The 17,055-nt window shown below is 45.3% G+C and overlaps 1 protein-coding gene and 1 long non-coding RNA gene across 2 annotated transcripts in view; one reads left to right on the top strand and one right to left on the bottom strand.

Moving 5' to 3' along the window:
• Positions 1–1,093: 1,093 nt before the first annotated feature.
• LOC127607967 (uncharacterized) overlaps positions 1,094–17,055 on the bottom strand; it is a 16,103-nt gene continuing 141 nt past the window's right edge. Inside the window, exon 2 of the long non-coding RNA XR_007964171.1 lies at positions 1,094–2,864. This is a non-coding gene — a long non-coding RNA (uncharacterized LOC127607967). The remainder of the gene's footprint in view (positions 2,865–17,055) is intronic.
• On the top strand, positions 3,267–16,594 carry ell2 (elongation factor for RNA polymerase II 2). The gene is made up of 12 exons (XM_052076727.1): positions 3,267–3,544; positions 6,589–6,636; positions 7,664–7,788; positions 7,869–8,032; positions 10,557–10,816; positions 10,996–11,120; positions 11,478–11,550; positions 11,636–12,314; positions 13,060–13,135; positions 13,317–13,488; positions 13,625–13,669; positions 14,371–16,594. The coding sequence occupies exons 1-12, from the start codon at positions 3,371–3,373 to the stop codon at positions 14,485–14,487; spliced, it is 2,058 nt and encodes a 685-aa protein (XP_051932687.1). The 5' UTR covers positions 3,267–3,370; the 3' UTR covers positions 14,488–16,594.

Below are 17,055 nucleotides of genomic sequence, written 5' to 3'. Positions count from 1 at the left end.
CGGAGAGAACATGCAAACTCTACACAGGAAGGCCGGAGTCAGGATCGAACCCACGATCTCTGTACTGTGAAGTCGACGCGCCACCCACCCGACCACCGGGCCACAGGAGAATCTCCTATTTTCCCTAAATGGACTTAACAAAAAAAAAAAAAAAAAAACATACAAATAAAAATCACACGTTGACATATTTTTTTATTCAACACATTCTTGCGATTTGTAAGCCAACAAACCAAACACCACAACCGACTCACGTTTCCAAACCCTCTTGCACGACTGCAAATGTAGCGTCACATGTTATGCTCACTAAAAACCTAAGAGGACAGAAAAATAAAGAGAAATGCCCCTTTTAAATGTCAGCCCGGCACATACTCTTCTAGCGGCTTTGTGGTCGGCGGCGATAAGAGTCAACAGTGTCGGTGCACACTTTCCCCCCTCAATGGACAATCATTAACTGCGCTTTCAAGGTCTTTAAATACCAAATGCTGTTCCTCCAGGCTACACGTGTTTTATCAGCTGCTGTGTTTTGACTGCGGCAAAAACAATGACGGTGGGGACTGGTGAGGCCTCAAAAGCTTTTCAACAGAATGTTGAAAAGCTACCCCCCCCCCCCCGACCCCCGTCTTGAAAGCGAAGAAAAGGGTAAATGGCGATGGACGACACAAAATAAATCTGAAACTCTTTCTCCTGCTCACGCGCGTTGTACAGTCAGAAAGGGAGGGTTTAAGGACAGCAGATGGGTCCTTCCCACTGCCAAGAGAATGCATGCTCGGGGGCCAGATCGCCACGTGGAGCGAAGTCGGAGGTGAACTTCGGATAACTCCGAGAACCTGATTCCCATTTGCCTCACACACTGGGCCGCTTTCTGTCTTTCAGGCTACCCGATCCATGGCTGATTGGACCCTTTTCATGGCACGTTGCAAAGCACTTTCAAGAATTACCGCTTTAATCCACGTCATGTGGATTTCTTGCTGTTAATGGAGGCCTGGGGGGTTGGGGGGGGCAGCTTATGACGCGATGCATACAATATACGGCACAAATGTCACAACTGTGAGTAAATACGCTGAGTTCAGAGACAGGATGAAACTGTAACAGCAACTAGAGCGTGGCAGAGGAGATGCAAACTAAACAACAAAGAAAAAGAAAAGTAAGGTAGTGCACGTTCGCACGTCTGCGTCAAACGTTTTTTTTATTTTTGTGTGAGTGTGTGGAGTTCACATGTATTTCCCCGGAGACTCTGGATTCCTCGCACAATCCGAGATGAAGAGCACTGGCGTGAATGGAATGCGGTTGAAGAGAAATTGTAATTCAACAACGCGCTTAACGGTTAGGTTAGGACCGGAGCTATTCGCAGAGATACTTTGCATCACAAACGATTTATGTGGTGTAAAAATGAATCTGACGTTCAAATTTGGTGCATATGTTTTTTTTTTTTAAACTTCAGACGCTAAGCATGACAAAAGATGACTGTTAGCCTGACGCAACAAGCATCATCGCATTCCTGTGCACAATTACTCATTTTACAGCACAGCTGAGAACTTGCACTGTTGCAAGTTTCAAAAGAAGAACTTGGAAAGTGTTTCAGGAGTGGCCTCTTCCTACTTCTATTTGACTAGCAAAATTGACAAATCTCATTTTCCTAAGCACGGGCTAACTTTGCACATCTGAACAATATAATTCGGAGAGACGTGGCACTGGAGAAAAATACGGCCAACTACATTTTGATGAACGCGTCGTCCTCCACATGAACAAACAAAATATTGTCTGCGCTTGAACAAAGAGTGAGTCAAAGCTTCTACTGGAGGACACCGTTGGGTATCCTGTCAATAAAAACATTCTCAAACCAATGAGACACGTTTAATTGTTTGTACATCAGGTAAGCTGTGATACAAACAGGAAGACTCCTGGAACTAAACACACAGTATTCCATATTAGCATGTTTTTTTTTTGTTTTATGTTTGATGGCTCTGCCGATGTAAATAAAACGACTTGAGATTTGTGCCCGTCACCCAGAGTTTCAACTGGCTTCATTAACTCACGAATGTGCGTGTGTTGATCTTTTTAACACCCATCATGACGCATATTGCTCAACAACACGGGCTTTGAAAACAGAGCAAGTCCCCAAATGCTCCAATATGACAGGAAATGTGATTGGGTTCTAGAAGTCTTTAGTCAAATTCCTTTAAGTGATGGAAATACACACGTGTGCTTGTGACTTGTCCCGGGGTTGGGTGGGGTGAAGATCCATGTTAATCTATTGGATTCACAGAGGTCTTTCCACACCCAGCCTGAGGCTATGACACACCAAAACACGCCGCCCTAATCTCTTGCATTGGGGGGGCTGCTACGAGCAGATAGTGAAGATGCAACTCACTGCCTGGGAGGGGGTTGGTGCCCGTTGTGCCTACCTCATAGTACGACCCGCGTCACTAAAGGGAAGCGCATCATCCTATCGCGTCATCTGTTAAGCGTAATGGGTGTACAAATATCATATCAAATGCATGAATGCTTGACTTGCTAAATAGTGGAAAATAAAAATCAATTTCCCCAAACTGGGGTCTTTAATGAACTCATTCATTCTGGTTGATTGGGCTGAAATGTTCCCCCAATATTTGCCCACCACACATGTGCTTGTCCATGTGTCGTGTATTAATGTGTGCCTCTTTGTTGTTGTTTTTTTTTCTCTAAATCCGTACTGTGCTCCCCTTACAGAAGCTGAGTTAGGTTGTTTTTTACCCTTCCCCCCTTCACTTACCTTTTTTTTCTTTTTGCCTGCAAAAACGGTGCTTTAAAAGGCCACTCAGCAGACTCGTTCTGTCTGGTCATTGTCTCTTTTTCTGGTTGTGTCTGTTCCATTTCGTGGAATTCTGTGGTCAAATGAAAATCAAGTTATTCCGATTGTTTCGACAATGCAATGAATTAAATCAATCAATTACAGAGTCTGGCCCACTGAGTGTAGAGCCTCTCCTGAAACAGCCCAGAAAACTATCATCATTATCAGTTCTATCTATCATGTCAGTCGTACATCACTGCAGGCAGGAGCAGGTTAACCAATGTTGGGGAGTGAGTGTTTACACTGCAATTGGATATGCGCGTACCTGTTTTACATTTAAATCGATTTGAAATAGCTCGAAAGACTGGTACCGCAGTGAGTAAGGGGTTGTTATTGTTCAAGCCGGTGCTGACGTACCGCACATAATTCGAAAGAGCACAAGCGCTAATGCAGAAACGGGGGCAACTTTACAGGCCAAGCGCGGCGACAGAAGCGAACAAAGTAGCAACCAATCGCGAGGAGGGCAGCCGAGGAGAGGAGGAGAGCGCCTCTAGTCCCTCCCCGGGCCGCTAAGGGCTGAGAGGGGAGCCGGTGTGCTAAATGTTCTCGCCTCAGAGGGACAATGGTGGAGGCTTGCTAAACATGGCGGCGCTCTCCGAGGATGGGAGGTACGGATTAAATTGTGGCCAACACAGCACAGGCAGAGTTACCGTCCTGCACGTCAAATTGACCGAAACGGCACTGAGGGCGATCGAGAGTTACCAAAATTGCAAGGTGAGTGAAGTGTCTTCATTTGGATTGGAAATGACACTCGATTGACCACCAATTGACACTTTGCTGGGAAGCCCGACTGCCACGCACTGCTAAAGCTATTCGGTTAGCTCGGTTTGTTGGCAGCGAGAAGAAAAACTCAAACGTCGACCGTTTTAGTCCGCGGTCGTGCGATTCATCAACGGGGAACGACGCGTGTGGCTTTGCACGATTGTGGGGATTGAGTTTTAGGAACTGTCAAACGTCGTTTAACCAAGAAAATCAGTGGTAAAGTGGGACGCTCGGAAAAAGCTCTCGTTAGCGGGCTGTTCGTGAAGGCTTTCGTGCTTGCGCTGGACAGACCAACATCGAGCCGAGCTGTCCATTTTCTTTACTTACCATTTCCATAAACAAGCAAATGAGATTTGGCAAGCTTTGAAATACTTAGAATGTCATTAACGCCAGGGCGTCGCCAGAAAAAGTTCAGACAAACGCAGCTCGAAAAGAAAAACTTGTTTAGCAGCGTTAATTTATTTGACTTAATCAATTAGTTAAAGAGCTGATGAAGTCAGCCAGAATATAAATTACTGCTCGCTCAACTTTTGACAACGTCGAGTAAGTTTGAAGCAAAATTAAGTAATGTATTTGAAGTTTTAAGTGATCGACGTTGCAGAACAAGATGGACCGCCAGGCTGCTCGTGGCTCCTCAAAGTGCCACTTTTTTTTTTTTTTTTTTGTAGGCAAGAATGATGATCATGTATGAGCAAGTGCCCCGGGGGGCTTTACTTGGAAAAGACTTGAATTTGCTGTGTTTGCTGAGTCATTGAAATGATTTTACAAGTCGGGAGAAGAGAAGGCTATTAGTCTCCGTGTTATTTTATCTATATATCATCAACAATAAGGGTATATTTATGTGAAATTACAAAATTGCGGACTTACTCCCTACAGGAGAAATAATCTGTTAACTTGGTGTGCTATTTGAGTAAAACTCGGTGTACTATTGGGTTAAACTTGGGTCACTGCCCAAGTGTAGATATATTTAACTAATCTTGAACCATACACTCACGGTGTTACCTCACCGAGTTGTTGATGCCCTGAAATCTACCTGAACTAAACTTTAGTAATAACAAAACTGTTACTTAACACTGACAGACCCTGTCCGGACCGATGAACCCGATCTGAGTGGAGTGTTTAGTGATCTTTTTGGCACCGATGTAGGTCACACATGCGACACAATGGGGATTTTGCTCCCGTGGTCAAATTTGGGAGAGGAAACAATGCAACATCCCGGCCCTTTAAATGTGACGAAACGGGGTCATTGCTCGGTTGAAGGAATTCTTTGTGCGGAGTGTGTACTGCTCCCGACCTAATTGGATGCGGTGATGTCTGTGTGCACACCGTGTGCTTGCCGTCTCTTGCTGACTGAGCAACCAAACCTGCCTGCGTTTTGTTTCTTGCCCTCTGGGCAGCATGTGTTGCAGCTCAACCAATGCTGCGGAGGCTGGCTATCTTTGTTTTTCTGTGGTGATCTGAAATGTGATCAGAACTGGCTGGTGCGCGTAATAGTGGGGGAGGGAGTGAGTCAGTGGCTCGGGGAGTAGAAGTTAAACAACCACGAAATGGATCCTTCTGTCCCGTAGAAGGTATACACGTATCTTTGCTTATCTCCATGTCGGAGAGGGCAAGTCATCTAAGGATGCTTTTGTAGATTGAAATGCAGGTTCCCCCCTGAAATTGGTTGACGTAACCGTTTTAGAAGTATTTGCTCCAGCGGTGAGCGAGCCGGGAGTCCCAATGGCTCTCTGTCCTAACCTACTCTGTAATGCAGCAGCGAAGCCTCCGCATATTTGTGGCGGTGGACAGCGGCCCAATTACACATTAAAAGCTATATAAAACAACAAGCTTTTCCGAAATAGCTTCTGGCAAATATGTTCAGCTCTTTGCTTTGAGAAGATGTAGCATCACGCCTTATTTTGGAGTTGGTTTATTTTCTAAAATGCAGAGTATTGAGAAATATGTTTTGTTCCCGTTGGGCTAAGTTGCGTGGTCTTCTTGGTGCGACGGGCCCCGAAGGCTCTGCTGCTGCCTCAAGACGTTTCAGGTTCCTCCGCGTCAGTCAAATTTGCCGCTGCTACTCCTATTTTATTTTTTTTTTCCCAAGATGGCGCCCGAGTAGGCAGCCTTCGGCAAGTGCTCTTCAAGAGCCTTGCTTTTTTTGTTCTTTTTTTGGTGTTTTTGTCTTTTGTTTTGTCACATCTTGGTTGTTGTTTCATCGTGTGGACCTGATATGGACTGTTTTCAGCGCTTTTTAGCCACGACATTCGTCAAAGGAGAAGTATCTGTGCTTGGTGGTTGCGTCTTCTCGGTAGCACACCTGTACCAGCACAGATTTTGATTGGGAGGAATGTCGGCGTCATTGACTGTCGGCGCTGGACAGACCTGGAGTGCTTGTGTTTTTTGCGCCTGTAATGGGCAGAATTTTTCACAACCCTGTTTTGTTCAGTGGCTCTGTCGGCGCTGTTGGACAGTCGGCGTTGGTGCGGCTAGATGGATGGCCGATGCGTATTTGGAACCGAGAGTCGCCGCTTGGAATTGAAATGGATTTCCATGGGACAGGAGAAGTGAACCAATCTCTTTTTTTTTGTCAATGGATGCTACAGCTTCTTGTTGACTTTGAAACTTAGCTTGTAGCCGACGTGTGCACATTTTGAGCATGGGGTCTCTGATCGACTGGTTAAAGGATACATTGATTCTCTCCTCTTTCATTTCAAACTGCTTCAAACAACAAAGCGTGTGACGGAAAAGTGGTTAGGACTGCACGACTGTCCGTGGTTTATGTTATGTGTTGTTTATTTTACTTTGTTAACTGTTTTGTTAAGCACTTTGTTACAGCTGCCGCTGTTGTGAAAGCGCTATATAAATCAGCATGTATTGTATTGTAAATTTGGGTTTGTCCCCCCCCCTCCCCCCAACCTGACTCGCAAGACTCTTCCAACTGCATTTTACACTTGTGAGATCTTGCACGGGATTAACCTGCATTCCCCCCCCCCGCCCTTTAATTTTTGCAGGATGTATCCTCTTTGCAGCCGACCATACAATTCAAGGGACTCCAAGGGGTAAGAATATATCATCGTTCAGAATATTTTCTTTTCACTTGGAAATACTACGTGGTACCAGCGAGAGCACATATTCATGTATTCATAGTCTCGCTTAGTCAAGTTAATCATCTGCTTACCTGCTTCTGTTTTAGCACTAATCTATGCTATAAGTAGTCGGTAACTAAACATGGCCGTGCTTATTCATGGAGTATTTATACAACGCGTTATAAGAGACCGTGACGTGGGACAAATACCCCAAAATTACATAAGGCATTGATTCAGAGATTGATAGTCCCTTCATTTGAAAACTTTCATGGATCAATAAATGCATTTTCCATGATGTAAAAAAAACTTGAGATGATCCTGGTGTTCAGTTTTGTCACTGAACTGCCCACCTGTCAGTTTTCACATCCTGATATGGAGCTTCACGAAACTCATTATGTGAGAAAACTAACTCATTCACTCCCAAAGACGTTTTTAAACGTCTTTCCAGACTTGGTCTAGAATTGGCTGGTACTGAATGAGTTTTTAAAAAAGAAATCAGTTGGCCCAAAACAGGCTACAAGCGAATGAAATCATCTGTGAACCGATTGGCTGGCTGAAATTGCAAAGCATTTGTCGCATGGTACACATCCCTGGAACAGGTGAAGCTCACACCTCGTTTACGCCCAGGTGTTATCTGATCAATCCTCCGCCCAAGCTATTAAGTGCCTTCTGAGGAAGTTCCAACAATGCCAGGGTGTATCGCAAAACCACGACGCATGCAAATGTGCTTGGACGCAGTGTGATTGCGGGCCGGGGCAGCAAGCGTGCTTCACAATTGGCCCAGTGTCTGGGCGCTCTCAAACTTTTGGACCATTTGGATTCACCAAGCCAACCATTCACTCCCCCTTATTTTTCCCAGTCCCAAGTAAACCTACTGGAGTTTGTTTTGAATTAGTCTTTTACACAAACCGAACTCTGGTTCATGTTGGACGCTGTAAAATAAATTGTCCATGTCACCCCCCCCCCCCACTCCCCCTCCCTCCCATGTGGATTCTTTCAGCGCATTAAAATACCCCGGACAAATTCTTCCTCTGATGCCTCCCACAATTTTGATTTCTACCTGTCTAATGTCGGCAAAGACAACCCTCAGGGAAGCTTTGATTGCATCCATCAATATGTTTCAAGGTAATGACGGAACTCCCCTCTTCTTCCCGTCCTCCGACACTTTGTTCACCGTTTCCACGCGTGCCTCCTTGTCTCTCCAGCTCAGGGGCCTCTCAGCTGGCGTTATTGGCGACGGTGCAGGACAAGGTCACAATATGCGCAACGAGTGACTCCTACCAGGTGACCCGGGAGCGCATGACCCAGGCTGTGGAGGACACGCGCGAACGTGGGACCAAAGTCATCAAACCCGGCGGCCAGTACAGAGGCAAGGCCCTTCCAAAACTCTTCAACACACTGACGAAAAAAAAAAAAACCTTCTCTGGTCTCTAGATCTGATATTTACAGATGTCAGATTGACTTTGCAGCCCGTCATCTGCTCTCCATCCCCATTTTAGGGGCTGAAGAGGTTAAAGCGGACGGGCCTGACTCAATTCGAAGCCTTTGTCGTCGACTAACTAAGCTATTCGGCCTTCTCGGTCTTTCCGAGATTTAACAGGTGCCGTTTCACTGACACCTGCCAAATGCTGCTCGTTTTAAGCATGTAGCCATTTGCAAGCAGGCAGGTCCGCATTTAATGGCTCCTTCCTGTTTACAAACATGTCTAGGCATGTTTTCACTTGACCTCATAAAAGATGAATATTGCATGTTGCTCTCATCAACCCCAGTCATTCAGCTAGGTAGGACAACAAAACATCTTGCTTCAATCATTTCGGAGGCTAAGCGTACCTTTCCCGTTGTAGTCACACAAACAATAATTTTGATATATGCAAATTATTTGGGGGGGTGGCTCACCACTAATGCTTGTGTGGAACTTGCATGCACACCATGACAGGGTAAAGGCTCACCATCATCAAAAAAAGCTAATCATTTGTGAATGTGTCGTTTTGGAAAATCCGGAGCCAAAATTGAAATTGACTTGCCGGTCAATACGGGGGCCGGCGTCTTCTGGAGCTTTTCGAGGATGCTATAGAGGCCGACGTAGTTTGGATGGCTGCGCAGGTGCTAGAATGGCATCGTTTTTTTTTGCTCGACGCATACCAGACATTGCAGTCTTGGGCGCTTTAACTTTCAGCAGTCGGGCAATCAAGATGATGACCTGATTACTTGTAGCCGCCGCCGCTGCCAATATGCTTTGCGACGCACACTGACATTTAGATTGTGCCTTTATTAGACTGTGTTATTTTTCATTTTATGACGATGGATAATTTGACTAATAATTAACAAGGACCGGGGAACACGAGCAGTGAGTGCGACACTTGACTGGAACAAATGCACGCCACGTTTAAACGCACAAGACCCGTGGAATAGCAAGCTAGGGCGTGTTTGTGTCTGGATGTGTATTTATTAGAGCTGTCAAACGATTAAAATATTTAATCTAATTAAAAATGCAATTGTCATAATTAACTCAAATTCGCTACAAATTAATCGTGATTAATCATGCTTTTTTATCGTTTCTGAATTTCCTTTTATATTTTTTGTCTTATTTTTTCCCCATTTGAATGCTCTCATCAACATGGAATCATGAATCAGTTTTCTATGTGCAAAATGCAAATGACTATTTCGATTTTCAATTTTACATGAACAATAAGTGCTGTGGCTTAATGAAAAGATGGAGACCGCTACACATATTTTCAGATTGTGCTGTCCTTGTTACCCGACGGACAGAACAGACTACGGTTGGAATCAGAGATGCGCCCGCATGGCAAGCTATGTCGGCCGGGGCGACTTTTCCCATCAAAAGCAAGAGAAAGCGCAGACATGAGCTTAGCGTCGCTATAGGGACCAAGCTCAAAAGTGGCACGTCTTATCTCACTCTTCTTATCTGGGGCTGTTTATTCGGGCATGGTTGTGTACACATCTCTCCAACACGTTATACTGTCCCGATTTTGGTACCGTATACATTTCTCCATGGCACCCTGTCGTAACGTAGGTGGAAAAGGGAAGTGCGCTAAGATCGTAGCACTTGAAAATGACACACACACACACACACACCACCACTAACAAAAATGGCCATTTCGTTTTAACGGACAATTGGCTAAAACCATCATTTTATTTATTTATTTATTTATTTATTTTTGTTGTGTTTATTTTTTCTTATTTGATGTTGTTTTTAACATTGTACTCGTGATTTTAACTGCCTGTTGTAAGGTGTCCTTGAGTTTCTAGAAAGGCGCCCACAAATAAAATGTATTATTATTATTATTATTATTAAAGGACGACCAAAGCACACATTTGGTTCAACACAATTCAAGAGCAATGCATACAATCTGCTAAACAAGCTTGAAAACTCCTGACTTGTTTGAAAAGACTCTGGGGATAGATTTGCTTTAACACGGCAAGATAGGAACTGGGGAATGTGAGTGAATGCTGACATAAGGGGCGGTTAAAAAAAAAAAACTTGTTCGGAGCTGCTTGTTTGTGGAATTGGCATTCAGTTAAGTAACAAATGGAGCTTTAAGCATCTTATTTAATTGCTGCCTGCAGTTTAAGATCTTTTTTTTTTTTTCTTTTTCAATCAGCAGAATCTTACCGCTTAGTCCCTGCTTTTTGACACGGAGGAAGGAGGGAGAGCGTTTCCGCTCGCTAACCTTTTAATCTCATGAAGAGCTTTAGAATTTCATAATGCCAAAGCACCAGGCTCGGCAACATCCGCGAGACCTTTCGAAACCACGTCACTGCCGTTTCTTATTGCAGCGTAATTACCGAAGTCAATGGCCACTGTTGATGACGGCAAACGCTTTTGACACAACTGCTCTACGTGGCTCACAATCAACTCTCTCTGTCTCTAGGGAAGCAAGTCCATGTCCGTAAACCAGCGCTATCCACCCCCGAGGTGGTCCCGGAGCGCAAGCGATCAACACCCATCAACCCAGCCAACACGATCCGCAAGTGCCTTTCCAACAACCCGGTCTCCCAGCGGTCTTTCCGGGACCGCATCGTTCACCTTTTGGCGCTCAGGTCCTATAAGAAGCTGGAAGTGCTCGCCCGTTTGCAGCGGGACGGCATCAACCAGAAGGACCGGAACTCCTTGGGGACCACCCTGCAACAGGTGCAGTCAAGCGTCCGTTAGGGCTTTTGAAGATTTCTTTGGCTTTTTTCGCTCGGCCGATTGGCGAACGCAATTTGCATGGCGCAGATGTGCGTCCGCCGACAGGATACGTGCAGTTTCTGAACATTCTGCTTTGGTCCTGCAGTCAACTTGAAACTTTCATGGTCTTTTCGAAACAGGTGGCAAACCTTAACCCCAAAGACAACACGTATTCGCTGAAGGACTTTGTTTTCCGCGACGTCCGGAGAGACTGGCCTGGCTACTCGGAAGATGAGAAGATCCAGTTGGAGCGCATCCTGACTCGGTAATTTCTTGGACTTTTAGATTTAGCAGCCTACACTTTGCCGACTAAGGGCCAATTTAAATTGTGGCTGCGAGGCGGACTAGCGACAGTATATGAAACGATATTCGCACATAACGCATGCGATTTTAAACCAGACCAAAGTTAACATTGAATTTAAACTGTTTTTTTTTTTTTTTAAATGCTAAAACTTTCATTCACCATTTTGAGATTAAATGCTTGGATAATGTTTCTCTCATTTGCTTTATTGTCTAGGCCATATCACCTATCCCTTATAATTCCCTTTTTTTTTGGGTGTGGGAGGGGGTGGGGTGTATCATACATTTTCTCTCACGTCAGCTTTTTCCTTTTCTTCAACAGCAAACTAGGTCTTTCCTCTGAGGCGCCCTCCTCAAACGCTTCTCCCAAAGACAGTTTACCTTCATCTCCTCGGGTACCTTTTTTGTTGACAAACACTCTACGCAAGCATACACGCCTCAAGCCTTCGGCATAAATACGCTCCGTTTTTCCTTTTGCAGAAGCGCCAGCCGGATTTTGACTTTATAGATCCTTTGGCGCCAAAGAAAGCCCGCATCTCTCATCTCAGCAATCGCGGGCCGGCCACATCTTTATCGTCGTCGGAGCGCCGCGAGGATGACGAAAGCTCTGGCGCGAAATGCTCTTCTCTGCCCTCCGCTGTCATCTTGGGCCCTCCAAGCCATCTCCCGATTCCCTCTCACCCTCCGGCGCCCTCTCACCAACAGCCTAGCCCAGCCTCCAGCTCCAACTCCCCCAGCACGCCGGAGGGCTGCGGCACCCAGGACCTGCCCGTGGACCAGAGTTCCTCCTGCAGGGAACCTTCGCCGAGTTCCTCGTCATCCGATCGAGCCTCGCTGCAGCGCTATCAGCCCCCGATCCCGCCGGCCGCGCCGCCCGCCTCGCCGGGCCCTCCTCCGCCCTGTACCTCGCTCACTGTAACCTCCACTGTGATCAGCTGCCCTCCCCTGCCCACCGGTGACGACAAGAAGTTCAAGAAGAAGTCCAAAAAGCACAAAGACAGGGATCGGCAGCGGGACAAAGGGAAATGGACAGAAAGGGCTTGCAACAGTTCTCCGAGTGTAGTCGAGCAGGCTAAGGAGAGTCAGAAATCTAAAAAGAGGCAGAATGCTGACGACGACGGGAGAGAAGCTCCGGACAAGAATCCTCACACGTATCAAGGTGCGTTTGTAACGACGACCTCCTACAGGTCTGATGACTCCCCATTGCATATTTGATTTCATTCCATACCTCAAATGTGCATTTTTCCACCGCCTGACATTTATTTGATATTTCATAATTAACTGGAAACTCAAGTTCAGAATTCAGAATATGATAGCAGAAGAACACCATCTTTGTGTCAGTATCGAACGCTAACACTTGGTACAAAGTCTCTTCAAACCAGGCCCGTGGCAGTAAAAGAACACACACAAAAAGAGCCAAGCTCGGTGTAATGGTACGTACTCGGGCGTGCCCACGCATAACATGGCGCTTCTCATAGCCTCCAAAGCTCTCAAGAGAATTTAATAAAGACCTAAACACAAAGATCCTCATAAAGGAGAAAGCAGCTTGAGGTGAACCGAAGTATGACTTGGGGAGCTATAGATGCGGGTGTGAGCGTGACAGTGAGAAAAAAGTAGCACCTCGGTTTGAAGAGTTCAACATTTTAATGGTTAGCCAACACCCAAGTGTAATGCTTTTAATTGCACATACTAAAAAAAAAACTGGGTAAAACAATAAAGCTCTGGTTGCTTTTTTTTTTTAATAGGACTTCATTATGGCAGCGGATCATTTAGTGAAGTATGATCATTGGCCACATGTATGTGGATAAGCGCATTCAAGGGACGGACGGGTTGGGCCAGATTCTTAATGCCAACAAATCGGGCATAAAAGCAATGCATAGTCAAATCAAACACTTTCCTTTCAGACTCCCCCGAAAAAGAGAAGAATCCGCGCCAATCTACTGTATTCTCATCCACCATCGAGGCGCCCGACTATGAAATGTAAGTTGCCCCCGGCAAAGCATCACTTTTGGAAAGCGGTCTGCATGTTGGAGCGCAGCTGGCGGAAACTTGAAGTATGAAACAACTTAAAACAAAAGTGCAAAGAGATCAGCCCCCCCCCCCACCCCCCGGTCCCCGTCACTGACCAAAAACATGGAATCTATGACGTTGGCCTTTCTAGAAAATACACAGCACTGGTGTCCACGGAGCAGAGACAGCACTACAAGGACGACTTCAATGCCGAGTACGACGAGTACCGCTCGCTGCACGCCCGCGTGGAGAAGATCACGCGCCGCTTCACACAGCTGGATTCCAAGTGCCGCAAGCTGCCACCGGGCACCAAAGAGTACCAGGTCATCCTTATTTATTATTTAAATTTGCGGGGGTGGGGTGGGGGTCTTTCATTTGATTTCCGTGACATGCTGCAAGTTGATACAAGCAGAAGCACGGCAGCCGGCTCACATGAGTTGTTTCATTTTGTTTTTGTAGAAGGTGCAAGAAGAAGTCTTGAAAGAGTACAAAAAGATGAAACAAGTAAGCATCTACGGTGTGACGCCTCTCAAAATCTCAAATAGTGGACCCCCTCCCTCGTTCCACCCAATGGTGTTGCCCACTGAAAACAAATAAGCACTTCACCCTTCAACCACGCCTCCTTTTTTTTATGCTGACGGAAAAGAAACTAGCAGTAAATTGACTAGATTTTACGCGCAGACAAAGACAATCAGGAACCACTTGCTCTTTTTTTTTAACATTGTGAAAGGTACAGACGTCTTTAAAAAAAAACACACCAATATTTGGAACCAAAGTGGTGGAACTTTGGAGAGTAGTGAAAGGTGTGAAGCCATGAAACAATTTAAGAGAGTCCGGCTCAATCAATACAGTTAAAAAGCTCATAAAAATCAATGTTATCAAATCCTTACGAAATGGATAACGACCAGTAAGACGGTGATCCGCAGAAGAGGTTTAGAAATCATTTATGAATTATATTCGAGGCTCAAAGTTACATTTGAATGTGACCGTTTTTTTTTCATGTAAAACGGAGCAGAAAATACAAATCCAATTCCAAAGACGTTGCAACGTTGTGTTCACCGTCAATCTAAACAGAACACAATGATTTGCAAATCATGTTCGCAGTTGGCAAAACGTTGGGCCACGAGATAATATCTCTTGAGCGCTGTGCTCGTTCATGCGTGCACACGTTGCGGTCTCACGCGATGTCTCTGCTGTGATTGCAGCACAGCCCCAACTACCACGGGGACAAGCAGCGCTGCGAGTACCTGCACAACAAGCTGGCGCACATCAAGCGGCTGATAGCGGATTTTGACCAGCGACGAGCCCAACCTTGGTGCTGAGAGTCCTCTCGCCACATCACTGATCAGTATTGTGAATGGAGTGTCCAACCAGGACAGGGGAGGGGTCCAACTGGCTCTTATTTATTACCGCCCCCCCACGGTTGGTGTCGGTTTCTCCTTTGCTTTTATTTGCCCTTATCCCAAAGTCCTCCTTTCATTCCTTTCCAACCTTTGATTCCACAGGCTGTGTTGTGGCCTGAAATGTTCTGAATCCCACTTTAGCCCCTCAGTTTTGGGCACCCCGTTTTTTTTTGGAGGGGGAGGGGTCCCTTTTCACTCTCACAGGCCCTGTGGAGTATTTCCACAAGTAGGGGCTGCATGAAGAGCAAGTGGGTTTTGGTGGACGAGTGATCTCTTCTTTCCTTTCGAAGGACTTTATCTCGCATAAATTAGAAGTATTTTTGAGTTTAAGAGAAACTATTGACTTGTATTTAAGATAAAGAAAATACGATCTATTTATTTTGGGACTTGTAGTGCAAAAGAGTCCGCAGATGATTTAACTTTTGGTAAACGATGCAAAAACAAAACAAGTAATGGGCCTTATGTGTTTTGACATTGTGAAGCCATTTTGCACATAATACAGATCCAGATATCATCTCTTGGCAAAAAAAAATCTCCCCCCCTCCTGCCTCACTGCTGACGCGGGGCCAAGTGCGAGAACCAACTGCGAGGATGCTAGAAGGGGAAATGAGTGAGCTGATGTCTTTATTGGATTGTAAACCGTTCTAATGGCCATGTGGGGTGTTGAGAAAGAACTTCATGGTAAAGACATCCTAGGGGGCAGTACCCCCCCCCCCCTGCCCGCACCAACAGTGTTGTCAATGGTGCATGATGGGTGCCTTAGGGTGGTTATACTCAGTGTTCCTTCACCCCTTTGGTACGGAGTCTCTACTAAGGAACTATAACTGCCTGGCAAAAGGCTGTGGATGGATGTGCGTGTGTGTGTGACAGAAGCAGAAAAAGAAGGGATGTGAAGCCTGGAAGGTGTGTTACAAGCTGCACGAGTGCGCGTTTGAATGATTGAGAAAAACAAAACAAAAAAAATGTGAAAACTGAAAATGAGAAGGGGGAGGGGGGGGAGGAAAAAAAAGCTGCTACCGTGTTTGACCAGCCAGAGCACTCGGGATCAATCTGGCTGGAGTAACAAATGAGACATTTGTCGGTTCTGACTTGCCTCTTGCGCTTTGCGGATGGGCTCCTTCGCCAAGGTCATCCACCAGAGGACAAGCATGTATTAGCAGGTCAAATGTAGTTTTGATCGCTTTGAGTTCTGCCGAGAATTGATGCTTCATAGTGGTGTTCAATGAATGCATTCTGTGAAATACGAAAATATATTTTTGAGTCTTTGTTAACAAGGGAACGTTTACAAAACCTGTGTTTGAATCTCGGTCATTAAATATACTTTTCTGATTCACCCGCCTGGAGTAGAATTTCTGATTGGGAAATGGCGGGTGAGGTTATTTGGCCACTGGCAGGGGCACCGTCATGAAATTTTCCCTTTGGTCCACGCCGCTTCAGTGCTACAAATTGAAAATGATCTTTTCTAGGGTCCCTGTCAGTCAATTGTCATCGCTTTCCTCCACAGATGGTGAGAGAAACTCAAATCACTCTGCTCTTAAAACTGACACCAAGTCGTAATCGAGGTTATTAACCAAGGACAGGACGAGTCAGATAAATTGAAATTCATTCCATTTCTTGAAAAATGCCTTTTGGTTGGCGGTCGAAATTCACAAATTCCTTGTTGATGAGACCAAATCACCACTTTTATGTTTGAGGTGTCGCAGCGGGCGTGGTGTTTTCATTCTACTGGGTCCACCTGAAACTATGCAGAATGCAAAGGCTTTTACATTCTGTACGTTTTGTACACTTATGTCAACCTCAGCAACCAAAGAGATGCTTTCATTAAAAAAATGGGAGCTTGAAATGTTCTCGTGACCTCTTGTTTGAAGGGGATTCAAGTCTTACATGAAATACCAGGATTAAGAAATGCCCTGGCACTATTCAGCCATGGTTTGAAAGAAAAAAAAAGAAAATCAAGTGAATTTTGGATGAAATCTATCCTGCCCAACTGAAAATATAAGACATTTCAATAAAATCCACTTGGTTTTACCTTCAATAATTGTGTCTTTTGTCGTGTACCATTTGAAATTGAAAATGGACAGGTTCCTTGTGAGTGTTTGCAGAGGAAAGGAAAAGAGTGACAGACAGTGGCATCCCTTAGTGTCGCGTCGTTTGTGAATGTTTCATTCAATAGAAGAAATCTTTGGCGTGAGCGTGTCAGCTGGGAATGGAAATGGAACTGCGCCCTCCTAGGAACTACGTACCTATGTGCGACCAGTGTGCATGTGGTGATGGACTTCACTGAACTTGGCTCTCAAACGAGACCAGGTCAGTCAATAAACGTACTGTCACGATTTGTTTCCTTGCTGCATTTAAATGGGCATCAATTATGTCTATTTTTAGACGTAATCTTGTATCTATTTTTTTCGCCATCACTGCCATTACAGACCGTCCTTCCTAACCAATCAACGCATTTCTATCTTACCCACTCGAGCTACGGCAAGCAGT

The sequence above is a fragment of the Hippocampus zosterae genome, chromosome 9, assembly GCF_025434085.1.
Source record: "Hippocampus zosterae strain Florida chromosome 9, ASM2543408v3, whole genome shotgun sequence".
In the NCBI taxonomy this organism is placed as follows: Eukaryota; Metazoa; Chordata; class Actinopteri; order Syngnathiformes; family Syngnathidae; genus Hippocampus; species Hippocampus zosterae.
This window is presented reverse-complemented; position numbering and strand designations above follow the sequence as displayed.